Genomic DNA, 17,604 nt, shown 5'->3' with positions numbered 1-17,604 from the left:
TCCATGAGTTGTAGGTACACCCACAGTGCTGTTAGGGAGGGAGTTCCAGGATTTTGACCCAGTGTCAGCGAAGGAACGGCCGATATATTTCCAAGTCAGTATGGTGAGCGGCTAGGAGGGGAATCTTTCTAGTGGTGGTGTTCCCATGTGCCTGTGCCCTTGTTCTAGGTGGTGGGGGTCGCAGATTTGGAATAAAAGCCAGACTTGTCAACGATGCGCAGACCCTGAGAATGAATGAAAAAGTCAGTTGTTTAACCCTAGCAAGTCCCTGCACCTTGACCATTTTAATTAGAACCTTTTTATTTCTCTGTTTTTTTTAAAGTGTTTGGGATCCGAACGAACAGAAATGGGGAAGAGGGCAGAAACGAGAAATGAAGGAGATGGCACTGACCCACGAGCATCGCCCAATCAGAGGCCGAACACTTGCTGCTTCTGCTGGTGCTGTTGCTGCAGCTGTTCATGGTAGGTCAACTCAACTCGCGCGCACCGAGCTGAACTTTCACTTCACATCCCTCTAAGGGTGACCTTCGGCTTTACCGCACCCAGGCAGGTGGGGAGGGCCTGTAAGGCTGCCTGGAGCACTGACACCACAGAATGCCACATGGTGCCCACCTCCAGATAGTTAAACTGCTCCCCCCTGTCTGGAGGGTGACTGGAAAATCCTTCCTTTATCTGCCCTTAACACGATTCTTAATGAATCTAATTGACTGCACTGCATAGGAGTGGGCAGCCTTCCTGGACCCTGAACTTGCCTCCTCTGACATGGCTGGTGCTGGCAATGGGGAAACCAGCGCACCAGTCAAGGCTGGCACTTTTACACCCCATCCACCTCCATTCCTGACCTCAGTGCGGCCCAGACATTCTGCCGGTTGCGTTACTCTTTCCTGTACGCAGCCAGGCTAGCACACTAATTTCTGAATGATAACACAAGGGCAACAAGTATTTGCCTTTATAGTGAAATGAAGTAGGGGTGGGAGGATGCTCGTGTGGAACATAAGCACTGGCATTGACCAGCTGGGCCGAATGGCCTGTTTCCATGCTGTAGACTCTATAGAATCTCATGCACTTTGTTCAGTGGCACAGACAGGTAGTTAAAAACCTGTTGCCCATTGTGACAATCCCTAATACTTGAGACGTCTATGTCTTTAGACAATATTTATATGGACCCCCAAAGCACCAACAATTAGCCATTTGCCTTCACAACCAATTTCAAAGTTGCCACTTAGTCCTCCTGATGATACCAATTTTTGCCCAATTTGAATTCTGGGTGGTCCATTGATCAAAAATGTGTCAAGGATGAGGATCCCTACATCTCTGGATTAAAAATAAATCTTTTGCAGGTCACCTCAGTCTCTGGCAGAGATTTGCCTGGAAAGGAAATTGCTAGAAAGTTCAACAGAGCTCAGCAAAACAAGGAAACTGATTCCTGCCCCTGCCACAGTATTGAAACAGTTCTTACTGAAGGCACAAGAGACATCGTATGTGACTGTGACTGTGGTAAATCTTCCCTCCTCATCCTCCTTGGCCTATCTGCAGTCTTTGACATGGCTGACCACCTACACCATCCTCCTCTCCACTTGGTGAGGTCCATCTGGGTGGGATTGCTCTCACGTGGTTCCATTCTTAACTATCTAATTGTAGCCAGGGAACCATTTGCAATGGCTTCTCTTCCTCCCCCTACGCTGTTGCCTCTGGTGCCCCTGAAGGATCCAACCTTGTCCCCTTCCTATTTCTCATCTACAAGGGCAGAATTTTTACCTCGGTGGACGAGCGGACACCTGACCCCGCTTGAGCGTAACATGACGCGCGTTGACATTGGGCGAGCATCCTGACATCAGTGCGCACCCACGCGATATTTCAGTTGGTGGGCGCACAAGGGAATCAGCAGCACACCCGCCCACCATTAAAAGGCCATTGACAAGGTAATTGGAACAATTTTTTTTGCCGTGCAACCTTACAGTTGACAGGCAGGTGAAAAGGCCAAGCGGCCCTTGCACTTTTTTTTGGAAACCTCATCCATGGGCGAGATGAGGTTCCCAGCATCAAATAAAAATGAAATAAAATCTTTTAAATATCATTTGTAACATGTCCCTACTCACGTGACGGAGTCATATGAGGGGACGTGTTTTATTACATTTTTAAAACATTTCTTATTTTCTTTGAAAACTCTTCATCTCCTTGAGGTAGCTCAGCACCAAAGGGAGATTGTGAAGCAAGCACCCTCGTGCACGTGGGAAGTTGGTGCTTGCCCTCTTCCCCTGCACTGCCACACAGGCGCTGCTTGTGTTTCACGTAAAATCGCGGTCCAGCCCCGATCACAGGCTTCTCACCTGAGTCCGCCCACCCCACCCAGCCAGCCCGACGGAGAGGGGGTCAAAATTCTGCCCCCATGTTGCTCCTCATCTGAAGGCAGGGTGTCAGTTTTCACATGTACACCGACAACACCCAGCTCTGCCTCACCACCACCTCTCTCCACTCCTCCGCTGTTACTAAATTATTAGGCTGCTTATTTGACATCCAGTGCTAAGATAAATAGAAATAGCCTCCAATTAAACATTGGGAAGACTGAAGCCATTGTTTACAGTGCCTGCTCCAAACACCATTCCCTAATTACCAACTCCATCCCCCTCCCTGGAAACAGTCTGAGATTAAGCCAGTCTGTTCGCAACTTTGGTGTCACATTTGATCCTGAGATGAGCTTCTGACCCCATATTTACACCGTCATCAAGACCACCTATTTCCACCTTTGTAACATCACCTGATTATGTCTCTGTATCGGTTCATCTGCTGTCAAAACCCTCATTCATGCCTTCATTGCCTCTAGACTCGACTATCCCAATGCACTCTTAGCTGGTCTCCCACATTCTACCCTCCATAAACTTGAGGTCATCCAAAACTCTGCTGCCTGTGTCTTAACTCGCACCAAGTCCAATTCCCCTATGCTCACTGACCTACATTAGTCAAGCAACATGTTGATTTTAAAATTCTCCTCCTTGTTTTCAAATCGCTCCATGGCCTTGCTGCTCTCTATCTCTGTAATTTCCTCCAACCCCACAACCCTCCGAGATATCTGTGCTCCTCTAATTCTGGCCTCTTGAGCATCCCCAATTTTAATCACTCCACTGTTGGCGGCCGTGCCTTCAGCTGCCTGGACCCCAAACTCTGGAATTCTCTCCCTAAACCTCTCCACCTCTCTACCTCACTTTCCTCCCTTAAGACACTTCTTAAAACCTCTTTTCATCGTACCTAATATCTCCTCAGTGTCACACTTTGTTTTAGAATGCTCCTGTGAGGTAGCTTGGGACATTTCATTATATTAAAGGTGCTATATAAATGTAAGTTGTTGTCGCTGTTGATTGGACTGTTCCAATCGGTGCTTGATCTGAAGCAAAGAAGTAAATGAAACACTGAGCCACTTTAAAAGTCAATCCAAAAATTGCCTGTTGGAGCTTCCTAAAATCAAAGATCCTTCTTTTCTTTTATTGATAAGCTCATCGTGCAGCAGAGGTAAATCGAGAAAGAGTGGATGGGTCACAGCAAGACTGGGATTGTAGAAGGAATGAGCAGACTGAAGGCATTGAGGGACATCACAAGCCAGGGATCTGTGCCCTGGGAGGTTTCATCACATGGTTATCTGCCTTCAAATGCTCTCTGCCACCCACCCCTCTTCCCATACACTAGTGCCATTGATAACCGGCTCCCTCCCCACATGTTGCTAATGTCATTGGTCTCCTCCTCACATATTCATAAATATCTTCTGCCACAATTATAGTGGACCACCAGAAGAACCCTTGCAGAAATTCATCTCAAAGTCTGGAGGGAGAAAATGTTCCCAAGTTAACAAGCCAACTTTCAAAATCCTCTTCAAACTCCACCTCAATAGCTCAGCTAATGACCAGCCATAGAAATTTCTCTTCCTTTGTCCTGGTGTCCATTGCACCTCTGTAAAGTTCCCTGGGACTTGTTTTTCTATATTAAGATTCTGTGTAAATGCAAGCACCTGTTACTGCTTTTGTGGTAACTTATGTCCTCCCCAACTCCACTCTGCACAGCAGTGAGGATCAACACTAACTTGGGAACAAAAGCTGGAAAGGTAAAGCCAATAAATATGTTGTCCTCCGTACCAACGTCTACTTTGCCTTGATGAAATGATGTGTATTTTCTCTTTCCAGTCTCTCTGCTAGGAAAGAAGAGAGAGAGGAGACAGCAGGCAGACCTACAGAAGAAACTAAAATGGAAACTACCGTGGAGACCATTGAATCCACTGAAGAGAGGTCAGTCCAATGTGTTCCATTGTTTTTTTTTAATAGTACCTATAGCTTTTGCCTCAGAGCAGCCTTCAGCTGAACCCAAAGGGCAGTCTTGGTTACTGTCCATCCAACCAATTCTTAATTGTCCACAAACCTAATTAATTTAGTCATATTAATGGAAGACTTAACTCGCTCACATAACATCCCTTGTGCAACAATATTAATGAGTTGCTGGCCTGCTATTCTCGCTGGCTTTCCTTAATTAACCCACATTTGCCCAAGTGACTATTAACTTTGTCCTGAATTATTGTTCTGTAGAAGCTTCCCCACCATTGAGGTTAAAGTGAGCGGCCTGTAGTTGCTGAGCTTACCCTTACACTATATTTTGAACATAAGAAATAGGAGCAGGAGTAGGCCATTCAGCCCCTCGAGCCTGCTCCACCATTCAATGAGATCGTGGCTGATCTTCTACTTCAAAACCACTTTCCTGCACTATCCCCTTATCCCTTACATAGAAACTTATCAATCTCAGTTTTGAACCTACTCAAGGACTGAGCTTCCAGATCCCTCTGGGGGGGGGGGGGCGCAGGGGATTTCAAAGATTCGCAACCACCTGAGTGAAGAAATTCCTCCTTATTTCAGTCCTAAATGATCTGCCCCTTATTCTGAGACTATGTCCCCTGGTTCTAGACCCCACCACCACCAGTCCCCACCCCGCCAGTGAACAAGGATGTAACGTTTGCAAGTCTCCAGTCCTCTGGCACCACTGTCACCATCCCCCACCCTACCAACCTCTGCCCCCGAGTCTAAGGAAGCCTGAAAATTTATGGTCAGTGCCTCCACAATTTTCACTATCACTTCCCTCCGTTTCCGTGGATGCACCTCATCCAGTCATGGTGCCTTTCAACTTTATGTTACAGACAGCCTATCCAATATCTTATCCTTATCAATTTTAAACCCTTCGAGTATCTGACTGACCTCCTCTTTCAGCATAACCTGTGCAGCATCTTCTTCCTTGGTAAAGACATGTGCAAAATATCCATTTGATTCCTCAGCCATTCCCTCTGTCTCCATACATCAATCCCCACTTTGGTCCCTAATTGGCCCCAGCCCTTTTATTACTGTTTTATATGCCTACGGAAGACTTTTGGATTCCCTTGTGTGTTAGCTGCCAGTCTCTTCTCATACTCTCTCGTTGCTTTTCTCATTTGCTTTTTCAATTCCCCTCTGGACCTTTTATATTCAGCCTGGTTCTCAGTTGTATTATCCGCCTGACATTTTGTCATATGCACGCTTCTTATTCTTCATCTTATTCCATACCTCTTTCGTCATCCAGAGAACTCTGGATTTGTTTGCCCAACCTTTCCCCTATGTGGAAATATGCTTCGACTGCAACAGAACTCTCTCTTCTTTAAAGGCAGCCCACTGTTCAGCTCCAGTTTCGCTTGCCAACCTATGATTCCAATTTATCTGGCCCAGATCCATACTTACCCCATTGAAGTTGGCAGGGATGCACTGACCATACATCCTTTCACTTGGGCTGTGAAGAAGGAATGTCAGACAGCTCCTGAGGGAGCAGCAGATGTGTCAGTGTCTTGGTGTTTAAAAAAAAATGACAAAAAGTGGATTCATTTCTCTCATTAAGCACAGCTGCTTCCAGCTGTTAATGATTTCCCAGTGTTTTGTTACATAAGCTCATTGGAACAGAAAAAAGAAATTCCCAAAAGGTCTACAAGAATCATTTTTGAAAAGTGTTCTCTCTCTCTCTCTCTCTCTCTCTCTGTGCTCATTTTCTCTCTCTAACTCATGACTTTCATGTTTCTTCTTCTCTTCCCTTTCTCGCTCATTCACTATCTCACTCTCTCTCTCTCCTATCATTCTGTCACTTGTCTCAGCCTCACTCCTACCTGTCTTCCTTCCTCCTTTCCTTTTTCTCTTAATTTCTCACTTTCTCTCTCCTGTCAATCCCTTTCTCTCTCTCTTTCTTCCTTGCCCAAAACCACGTCCCTCGCCCTATCTTCTCCCATCTCTCTGCAGTGTAACCTGAGGCTTAGTGGATTGAATGTGTGTTTGCATCTAAATCCAAAGGCTGAGGGTTCAAGCACCAGAGACATGGGCCCACAGCCCAGGTTGACGTTTCAGTGCGGTACAGAGGGAGTGCTGCACTGGTGGGTGGTGCTGTCTTTCGGGTAAAACATTAAATGAGGCCCCATCTGCCCTCTTGGATGGATGGAAAAGCTCGCTCAGCCACTACTCAAAGAAGAGTTCTCGCAGTGTCCTAACCTCAGTCAATATCACTGACAGATGTGGCAGCATCTGTGCGGAGAGAAACCAAGGTAGTGTTTCAGGTCTGCAGCTGATCTTCAGGACGTTACAGACCTGAAACCTTATCTTTGATTCTCTCTTCACAGATGCTGCCAGAGGTGCTGAGTATTTTCAGTATTTGCTGTTTTTATTTCAGGTCTCCAGCAGCTGTGTTTCATTTTTGTATCACCAACAGATGATTTGATCATTTTCTCATTTGGCCTCCATTTGTGCTGTTAACTCTATGGTTCTGAGATGTAATAAAGTGCTTTAAAAAATGCACACGTCTTCATTTAAAAATCTTTTGTGGTAATCATGGAAAATTGAGGTGCAACTTGACAGATCATTGATTTGTAAGGCCATTATGAATACGGTGGATTGCTCATTCTCTCCCCACACAGTTGTAGTACTGCCAAACACTTAACCCATTCTTTACACAGTGAGTTGTAGTGATCTGGAATGAGCTGCCTGAAAGGGCGGTGGAAGCAGTTTCAATAGTGACTTTCAAAGGGAGTTAAATAGAGGGATTAGAAGGAGAAATTTTCAAGGTTATGTAGGAGAGAACAAGGGAAGTGGGACTTATTATGATAGCATTTCAACGAGCTAGCACAGACTTAGAGGATTGAACTAAGCCAAATGCCCTCCTGCTGTGTTGTGTTTCTACACTGTCGGTCGGTATTTCATTTTTTAATTGCTCATGGGATGTAAAAGTTGCTGGCTGGGCCAATATTTATGGCCCAATCCTAGTTGCCCTTGAGAAGGTGGTGGTGAGCTGCCTTCTTGAACCGCTGCAGTCCATGTGGTGTAGGTACACCCACAGTGCTGTTAGGAAGGGAGTTCCAGTATTTTGGCTCAGCGACAGTGAAGGAACGGTGATATATTTCCAAGTCAGGATGGTGAGTGACTTGGAAGGGGACTTGCAGGGGGCGGTGTTCCCATCTATCTGCTGCCCTTGTCCTTCTAGGTAGTAGTGGTCGTGAGTTTGGGAGATGCTATCGAAGGAGCACTGGTGAGTTGATGCTATGTACCTTGTATATGGTGCACACTGTGTTTTGGTGGTGGAGGGAGTGAATGTTGAAGGTGGTGAATGGGGTGCCAATCAAGCGGGCTGCTTTGTCTTGGACAGTGCCAAGCTTTTTAATTGTTGTTGGAGCTCCCAGACAAGTGGAGAATATTCCATCACATTCCTGACTTGTGCCTTGTAGATGGTAGAAAGGCTTGGGGAGTCGGGAGGTGAGTTACTCTCTGCAGAAATCACAGCCTCTTACCTAATCTTGTAGTCACAGTATTTATATGACTAGTCCAGTTCAGTTTCTGGTCACTGGTAACCCCCAGGATGTTGATGGTAGAGGACTCACTGATGTAATGTCATTAAATGACAAGGGAAGTTGGTTAGATTCTCTCTTGTTGGCGATGGTCATTGCCGGGCACTTGAGTGGTTTGAATGTGACTTGCCACTTATCAGCCCAAGCCTGAATGTTGTCAGAGCTTTCCACATGCAGACATGGACTGCTTCAGTGTCTGAGGAGTTACAAATGACACTGAACACTGTGCAATCATCAGCGAACATCTTAACTTCTGACATTATGTTAGATGAAAGGTTAATGATGAAGCAGATGAAGATGGTTGGGTCCATAGGACACTCCCTGAGGAACTCCTGCAGTGATGTCCTGGTTCTGTGGTGATTGGCTTTCAACAACAATTCCAATCTCCCTTTGTGCTACACATGACTGCAACCAGTGGAAAGTTTTCCCCCGATTCTCACTGACTCCAGTTTTGATGCCACATTCAGTCAAATGCTGCCTTGAAGTGAAGGGCAGTCACTCACACCTCACCTCTTGAGTTCAGCTCTTTTGTCTATGTTTGGACCAAGGCTGTAATGGGATCAGGAGCTGAGTGGCCCTGGTAGAGCCTGAACTCAGCATCAGTGAGCAGGTTACTGCTGTGTAAGTGCTGATTGGTAGCACTGTCAGCAAAACCTTTCGTCATTTTCCTGATGAGTCTGAATAGTCGTGGGGAAATGGTGACAGTGGTAATGTCACTGGACTAATAATCCAGATCCCTGAGCTAATGTTCTGGGTGCATGGGTTCAAATCCCACCACAACAGCTGTTGAAATTTAAATTCGATTAATAAATCTGGAATATAAAGCTAGTCTCAGTAATGGTGACCATGAAACTATCACCAATTGTTATGAAAATCCATCTGGTTCACTAATTTAGGGAAGGAAATATTCTTACACACTTACACGCGAGTTAGGAGTAGGCCACTTCAAGCCTGCTTCGTCATTCAGTAAGATCATGGCTGGTCTGACTGTAACCTCCTGCCTACCCCAGATATCTTTTCACCCCCCTTTATCTATCAAGAATCTATCTAGTTCTGCCTTGAAAACATTCAAAGGCTCAGCTTCCGCTGCCTTTTGGGGAAGAAGGTTCCAGTGACTCACTACCCTCTGAAAGAAAAAATTTCTTCTCATCTCTGGCGAGCCCATTTTTAAATTTTTAAATAGTGACCCCTAGACCTAGATGCTCCCACAAGGAGAAAAATCCTCTCCACATCCACCCTGTCAAGACCCCTTTCAATCAAGTTGCCTCTTTCTCTTCTAAACTCTAGCAGTTACAAGCCTAGCCTGCCCAACCTTCCCTCATAAGGCAACCTGCCCCTTCCTGGTATTAGTTTAGTAAACCTTCTCTGAACTACTTCTAATGCGTTTACATCCTTCCTTAAATAAGGAGACCAACACTGTACACAGTATTTCAGTTGTGGTCTCACCAGTGCCCTGTACAGCTGGAGGATCACCTCCCTATTTTTATATTCAATTCCCCTCACAATAAACAAATAACATTCCATTAGCTTTCCTAATGACTTGCTGTACTTGCATACTAACCTTTTGTGATTCATGTGCTAGAACACCCGATCCCTCGGAATCTCAGAGCTCTGCAATCTCTCACCATTTAGATAATAAGCTTCTTTTTTATTCTTCCTGCCAAAATGGACAATTTCGCATTTTCCCACAGTAAACTCTGCCGGATCTTTGCCCACTCACTCACCCATTTACAGGTATGTTCCCATGTAGCCTCCTTGTGTCCTCATCACAACTTACTTTCCTACCTTTCTTTTTATCATCAGCAAATTTAGCACCAATACCTTCTGCCTTGTCATCCAAGTCATATATATATATATATTGCAAAAAGTTGAGGCCCCAGCATTGATCCCTGTGGCACACCACTCGTCACGTTCCTGCCAACCAGAAAAAAGACCCATTTATGCCTACCCTCTGTTTCCTGTTAGCCAGCCAATCTTCTATCCATGCCAATATGTTACCCCCTATACCATGAGCTTCTATTTTCCATAATAGCCTTTTATCAAATGCCTTCTGGAATTCTAAGTACAGTACATCCACCAGTTGCCATTTATCCACAGCAAATGTGACTCCTTCAAAGAGCTCCAATAAATTGGTTAAACATGATTTCCCTTTCACAAAACCATGTTGACTCTGCCTGATTGCCTTGAATTTATCCAAGTGCCCTGCCTTAACATCTTTAATAATAGCTTCCAATATTTTCCCTATGACAGATGTTAGCCTAACTGGCCTGTATTTTCCTGCTTTCTGCCTCTCTCCCTTTTTGAATAAAGGAGTTACATGTGCTATTTTCCAATCTATCTGCCGTCCTTATCCAATCTGGCCAACATGTGATTTTAGATCCATAGCAATGTGTCTGACTCTTAATTGCCCTCTGAAATGGCCTAACAAGCCATTCAGTTCAAGGGCAATTAGGGATGAGCAACAAATGTAGGCCATGTCAGTGATGCCCACATCCCATGAAAGAGTAAAGAAAGACCAATGGGGGTATTTGATTGGATCTGACTTGTCCTGTATTTGTGGAGCCTCCCCCTCTGGTTATTTGACCACCATTTACGGTTGGCCCAATGGATATAGTTCAAGCTTTCAGTATTTTATAAGAAAACCCTTTTCATATATTTCAATGTTTCAGGGTTTTTACTCCCAAGTTGCTGTGTTTATGTCGAATACTTCTGAACTAAGATAGTTGTTTTGACACTTGTTTTCTGAGGTCAGAGTGGGAGAAAGGTGGAGAATTAAAATGGCGGGCCACTGAAGCTTGGGGCCACGATTGCAGATTAAGCTGAGGTACTCCGAAAAGTGGTAACCCAATCCACATTTAGTCTCCCCAGTGTAGAGGGGACCACGTTGTGAGCAGCAAAGCCAGTGTACTAGATTGAAAGAAGTACATAGAATTTGCTGTTTCGCCTGGAAGGACTGTTTGGAGCCGTGGATGCTCAAGAGAGCGAGAAGGTAAAAGGGAGGTGTTTCATCTCATGCACTTGCATGGAAACATGCTGTGGGGGTATGGTGGGATAGTGATAACTGGCGGGATTTTCCAGCCCCTCCCACTGGCAGGATCTTCGGGAGCCGCCGAAGGGAATGGAAAGTTGAATGGCCTGTTGCATCTGCCGTGGGTGAACCCATGGTTGCAGTGGGGGGGAGGGGGGGCGGGGGGGAGCGCTGGAAAATTCTGGCCAGTGACACTGGACTGATAATCCAGAGGCCCAGGCTAATACTCTGGAGACATGTGTTCAAAGCCCACCACAAATTTAATTAATAAATAAAAAAACCTGGAATATAAAGCTAGTCTCAGTAATGGTGATCATGAAACTATCATCAATTGTCATAAAAACCCACCTGGTTCACTAATATCCTTCAGGGCAAGAAATCTGCCATTCTTACCTGGTCTGGTCTACATGTGACTCCACATTCACGGTAATGTGGGTTGATCTTAACTGCCCTCAGAAATCAAGAACAATTAGGGATGGGCAACAAATGTTGGCCTTGCCAGTGACACCCACATCCCAAGAAAGAATAAAGAAGAAAAGGGGAGGGGTGATGGGGTTGTCTGAGAAAATGGACCAGGAAGTCAGAGAGAGGTCAGCCCCTTCAGGAAAGCTCTACATATGGTTGGCTATGAGAATTGGAGTCACTCTGTGATCTTAATTCAAAAAAAAAGTAAGTTAGTAAATGAGTTAAAATCTCCCCATCCATTATTTTAATAAAGAGGTTAGACCCTTTATTTGAAATGTGTCCATGTGTCTGCTTACTGCACCAGTACTCCAGAGGTTACAGCTGCAAATCTTGCCACGGTAAGTTGTGAAACTGAATGCAATAAACCTGAGTTGGTTCCAAATAAAATTAACAATTTGTGTTTGTTGGATTGTCGTAAAAATCACAACTGGTTCACTTAATTCCTTCAGGTAAGGGAATCTGCTACCCACACCCAACCATATGCCACTTCCACGCTACTTTGTTGATTCTTATTGCCCCGGTGAACTGGTCAAATAATCCATTCCATTGTGTTCACAATAACTGCTTGGAAGGCCCACCAGCACCCCAAGGCAATGAGACATAGACAAGTTTGCCAACACTGGCCACATCCTGGGAGGAAATACGATATAAATACAAAAGCATCACCTCACCTGCTACTAGAGCCTTACAACACAGAAGGAGACCATTCTTCCCATTGTTGTAGGTCTGGAATCAATAGGACAGACAGGATAAAGAACATCAGTGAACCAGCTGGATCTACCAGAATTGCCTTCAGTTCTGTTGAAGAGTCATACAGACTTGAAATGTTGACTGTGTTCCTCTCCGCAGATGCTGTCAGACCTGCTGAGTTTTTTCAGTCATTTTTGTTTTTGCTTCTACCAGAATTGGACAGCCTCATGGTCATTTTTACTGTACCAAATTTTTAAACTGAACACGAATTCTCAATCTGCTACAGTGAGATTTGAACTTGTGCTCCCTGGATTATCGGTCTAGTAACACAACCACAACGCTACCATGGCCCATATAAATACTAACATCTCGCAAGGTGATTTCAATGCATGAAGATTAGATGGCAATCGCCAAATGAGATAAGCAAATATTTTGTGCAACACGATGACTTCAGAGTTCCTTGGGATGATGAAACTGGCTTAGCTATGAAAGGAATCGATCAAAGGTGCACTGTGTATTGGGCAGCATAGGTGTGGATTTCCCAAGGTAACAGGTGAAAACCCAAGAGATCCTCTTCAGTTCATGAAATGGGTTAAGGAGAGTCCATGATAGCAACTGCCCCCGTTCATAGAGCAGCCCTAACATAGTCAAACGTCACAGGAGCATTAGCCAACAAAGTTTGAAACCAAGCTACAGTAGAAGATATTTAGGGCAGATGACCTAAAACTTGGTCAAAGAGCCAAGTTCTAAGTAAAGTCTTAAAGGAGGAATGAGAGACGAGGAAGTTTAGGAAGGGAATTTTAGAGCTTAGAGCTCAGGTAGCTAAAGGCTCGGCTGCCAACGGTGGAAAAGGCTGGAATTAGATGAGTGCAGAGATCTGATCTGTAGGGTCTGGAGGGGATTAGCGAAATAGGGAAGCGCAAAGCCACGATGGGGCTTGAAAACAAGGATAGACATTTTAAAATGGGTGCCGCTGGACTAGCAACCATTGTAGGTCAGTGAGCACAGGGGAGGGGAAGGGTAGAAGGGACTTGGTGAGAATGAGGACACAGCCAGCAGAGTTTTGGATGAGCTGCAGGTTATGAAAGGTGGAAGATGGAAGGCCAGCCAGGACAGAATGGTCCAAGTGACAAAGGCATGGCTGACTGTTTCGGCAGCAGGTGAGTTGAGGCAAGGATAGTTTCAGGGGGGTCTTAGGGCGGCAGTATGGATTTGTCCATGGTCTGTGAAATGAATGACTGTGGGTGGTCTGTCTTCAGTCTGGGTGTTCTGATGCTGGCACATTTCACTCCTAATGACTCCCAGTAGAAAATGGAAGCCGCCTGGTAATAGAGGAGCAAAGGTTCTGACAGGAGAGTGGCTAAATGACCGGCAGGCAGGAAATGTGTGCTCCTTCAATAGGTGCTGCTGATACACAGCAAGGAACTGAGCAGGGAATTGAAAGGGCTTTGCGTCCTGTCGAATACTTCCTTCTGTTAACTAGTCGAAGCAGCTCAGTGATCCACATTGCTGTCCAGTCGAGCGGAAACTGTTTAATGAGGACATTTATTGGTTTTGGCGAAGTTAAGATCTTCCAGCTGCGTTTACTTTCCAGACTGTAGGAGTTTTACATTTTTATTCCCCACCAATCCCCCCCCACCGAAATATTTGGGTTTCCTCAACCACAGTTATTTCTCTCCACAAACATCCAGCTCCCCCAGTGATACTCTGCTTGTTGCTGTGTATTGTTAACCCTGAATGGTGTGGGGCATGAATTCTGCTAAAAGAGTACAGAGTTTGCATGTATCTGGTGATTTTCTATCACTTCCTGATGTCCCAAGGAGCTTTACCATTGAACTTTTTTTTTGAAGTGTAGAAACTGTTGTAAAGTGGGAAATGCAACAGCCAATTTGCTGACAGCAAATTCCCACAAACAACAATGAAATAATGACTAGATAATCTGTTTTTAGTGATATTGGTTGAGGGATAAATATTGTTCCAGGACACTGCGGAAAAATTCTGCTGCCCCCAGTCATTTTATGAAGAAAGATTGTATAATTGTATAAGAAAGATTTGTGACAACCTTCTCTGGCCAGAGTTCCCAGTGATATTATACAAAGACACGGTTGAAGTATTGTTAGAAAGGAAACAAAAGGATTACAATTTTATAGTGCCTCATCACATCCCTTAGAAATGTCCAGTTGTACTTTGTGTACTGTTGCTCGGCAGCTGAACATGGCAGCCATTTTGGTTTCATTTGATTCCACAAACAGGATTGATGGTTAGTTAATCCCATCATCTGGCGATAAGGAATGAAGACTGAGACACCAGGATAATTCTTTGCTCTTCATATAGTGCAAGGTTTAACATGTAACTGATCAATCAAAGAGAGCTCAGTTTAACATTCCTCCTGAAAGAAAGAACCTCCAACTCTACAGAAAGCCCAAAGTGCCAGACTGAATTGTCAACCTGGATTATTTGCTCAGTGCCTTGAGCGAAACAGCGCTTGAATCTGAAAGGGGAATTATTCACAAACACATTTACTAGCTGTGATGGTATAGTGATTATGTTTTTGGACTAATAATCCCAAGGACTGAGGGACCTGGGGCTATACACATACAAATCTTTGAAGTTGGCAGGACAAGTTGAGAAGACCATTAAAAAGGCATATTGGATCCTTGGCTTTAATAATCGAGGATTTGAGGACAAAAGCAAGGACGTTATGCCAAACCTTTAAAAAAACATCAGTTAGGCCTCAGCTAGAGAATTGTGTTCAGTTCTGGGCACCACGCTTCAGGAAGGATGTCAAGGCCTTGAAGAAAGAGCAGGGGAGGTTTACTAGAATGGGAGAGGCTTCAATCATGCAGACAGACTGGAGAAGCTTGGATTGTTCTCCTTGGGGCAGAGAAGCTTCAGTGGAGAGTCGATAGAGATGTTCAACATCGCAAGGGATTTTGATCGAGTAAATAAAGAGGAAACTGGTTCCAGTGGCAGATGGGTAGGTAACCAGACAACGCCGATTTAATGAAATTGGCAACAGAATGTGAGACGACTTGATGAATTTATTTAAACAACAGGTTGTTATGATCTGGAACTCACTGCCCAAGAGGGCAGTGGAATCAGATTCAATAGTAACATTCACAAGAGATTTGGATAAATACTTGAAGGGAAAACATCTGCTGGGCTATGGGGAGAAAGCAGGGAGTCAAACCAATTGGATAGATCTAGCAAAGAGCTGGCAGAAGCACGATGAGCTAAACATGAATTCAGATCTACTTTTCATGAGCAGTCATCTTGTTCAAAATCTTTACAAATGCTCATATGAAAATCACTTGAATCTGATATCTGTTGATTCTCCTGTATCCACTGCATCATAGCTCGATTAGCTAGGTTAAACAAATCCATGCCAATCATCCCAAATCAGTTGATACTTTTCCAAGTGTTCACTTTGGTTCTGATAATAGATTCTGGAAACTTTTCCAATAGTGACATTAAACTTGCTGTCTTAGAGACAAGGCTGAAGCACTTGCAGCCATTTCAGTCAGAAGTGCTGAGTGGATGACCCGTCTCGGCCTCCCCCGAGTTCTCCAGCACCACAGATGCAAGTCTTCAGCCAATTTGATTCATTCCAACACATGGATAAATGAGCTGAACTCAAAGGTGAGGTGAGATTGACTGCCCTTGACATCAAGGCAGCATTTGGCAGTGTGTACCATCTACAAGATGCACTGCAGGAACTCACCAATGTTCGTTCGACAGCACCTTCCAAAGCCATGACCTCTACCACCTAAAAAGATAGGGCAACAGATGCAGGGAACACCGCCACCTGGAAGTACCCCACCAAGTCACATACCATCCTGATTTGGAACCATACTGTTGTTCCTTTACTGTCGCTGGGTCAAAATCCTGGAATTCCCTTCCTAACAGGAACATCTTTATGTTACGTATTGGGGCCGAAAATCTTTGGTGATATCCTGATATCACATACATTTAAATCTTCCATATGAGTCATTTTACTTTAAGTAGTGGTTTCTCAGAACGTATCTACTACTGAAAATTGGGTATTCCTGGATGTGAAATCTGTGTTCTCTGGTTATTGACCAGTGAGAACAGTTTCTCCTCATTTACTCTATCAAAACCCTGTAGTACCTACACCAGATGGACCGCAGCGGTTCAAGAAGGCAGCTCACCAGCTCCTTCTCAAGGACAATTAGGGATGGGCAATAAATGTTGACTGAGCCAACGATGCTCACAGCCCGTGAAAGAATTTTTAAAAAACTAATTTGTTGCTTGCCCATTCTTTTCTTGAGTAAATGTACTTTGTAAGCCTTGGGTACTAGCCTTGAATCCAACAGGGCTCAAAAGATTAAAACTAATGTATCTCCAATTTCCTTTCCTACACTTGTCTAAGACCTGGGCACTTGTTTAATTTAAACTCAGTTCTTTTATTACAATATCTCTACGTATATTAATCTCTAAGCATGTTCCCTGAAAATAATCTCTAATATGAGATTCCTCTGGCCCTGCAAATTTCTCCTTTTCAAAAATACATTCAATTTTTTTTTGAAAGTTACTATTGTCTTTTCAGGCAGTGCATCCCAGATCACAACACACTGCATAACACAAACTCCTCCTCATTTCCCCTGTTTTACAGCGATCCCCCATTTTAAGCAGTGGCACCTACCTTGGAAAGTGCTGTTGGTGTAGGTTTTGGAACATGGTCCTCCTGCTGCCAGCCAATGCAGTCTTCTGGACCCTTACCGAGGACTCCACATGTTCCATGGCAATGCCAGTGCCTGACAGAGGAGCGGCCCATGGCCAATCACACTCTCATTCAGCCCAGGAAGTTGATCATCGTTATGTCATGTATTGGGGCCGAAAATCTTTGGTTGCAATTGCACCTCCTGATATCACATGCATTTAAATCTTCCATATGAGTCATTTTACCATAAGTAGTGGTTTCTCAGAACGTATCTACTACTTAAAATGGGGTATTCCTGGATTTGAAATCTGTGTTCTCTGGTTATTGACCAGTGAAAATAGATTCTCCTCATTTACTCTGTCAAAACCCTTCATAATTTTCAACATCAAATTTCCCCATAACCCTAAAACAAAAGCAAAATACTGCGGATGCTGGAAATCTGAAATAAAAACAGAAAATGCTGGAAAAACTCAGCAGGTCTGGCAGCATCTATGGAGAGAGAAACAGAGTTAGCGGCTCGAGTTCATATGACTTAAGATTCATACAGACTCGAAATGTTAACTGTTTCTCTCTCCTTGGATGCTGCCAGACCTGCCGAGTTTTCCCAGCATTTTCTGTTTTTATTCCCCATAACCCTCCCTGCTCTAAGGAGAACAATCCCAACTTCTCCAATCTCTCCACATAACTGCCTGTCATCCTTGGTACCATTCTGGTAAATCTTCCCAGCACCCTCTCTGAAACCTTAATGTAATTTTAACTGTGAGACCCATAACTCTTTTTGAAAGTGACTCCCAGTGTCAGTTAGATTTTCTGTGGCTTCTCGAGATCATTGAAATCTTGGCTTATTTCAGAAAATGATCT

The 17,604-nt window shown here is 44.3% G+C and overlaps 1 protein-coding gene across 1 annotated transcript in view; it reads left to right on the top strand.

The window, feature by feature from the left end:
• Positions 1 to 331: 331 nt before the first annotated feature.
• Positions 332 to 17,604, top strand: part of LOC121288904 (regulator of G-protein signaling 17-like) — a 39,104-nt gene continuing 21,831 nt past the window's right edge. Inside the window, exons 1-2 of the mRNA XM_041207754.1 lie at positions 332 to 462; positions 4,173 to 4,245. Coding sequence (XP_041063688.1) covers positions 347 to 462; positions 4,173 to 4,245 — 189 coding nt within the window. The 5' untranslated portion in view covers positions 332 to 346. The remainder of the gene's footprint in view (positions 463 to 4,172; positions 4,246 to 17,604) is intronic.

Source organism: Carcharodon carcharias, chromosome 2 (assembly GCF_017639515.1).
Source record: "Carcharodon carcharias isolate sCarCar2 chromosome 2, sCarCar2.pri, whole genome shotgun sequence".
Taxonomy (NCBI): domain Eukaryota; kingdom Metazoa; phylum Chordata; class Chondrichthyes; order Lamniformes; family Lamnidae; genus Carcharodon; species Carcharodon carcharias.
The sequence above is the reverse complement of the archived record's forward strand: the minus strand, read 5'-3'. Positions and strand labels throughout refer to the sequence as shown.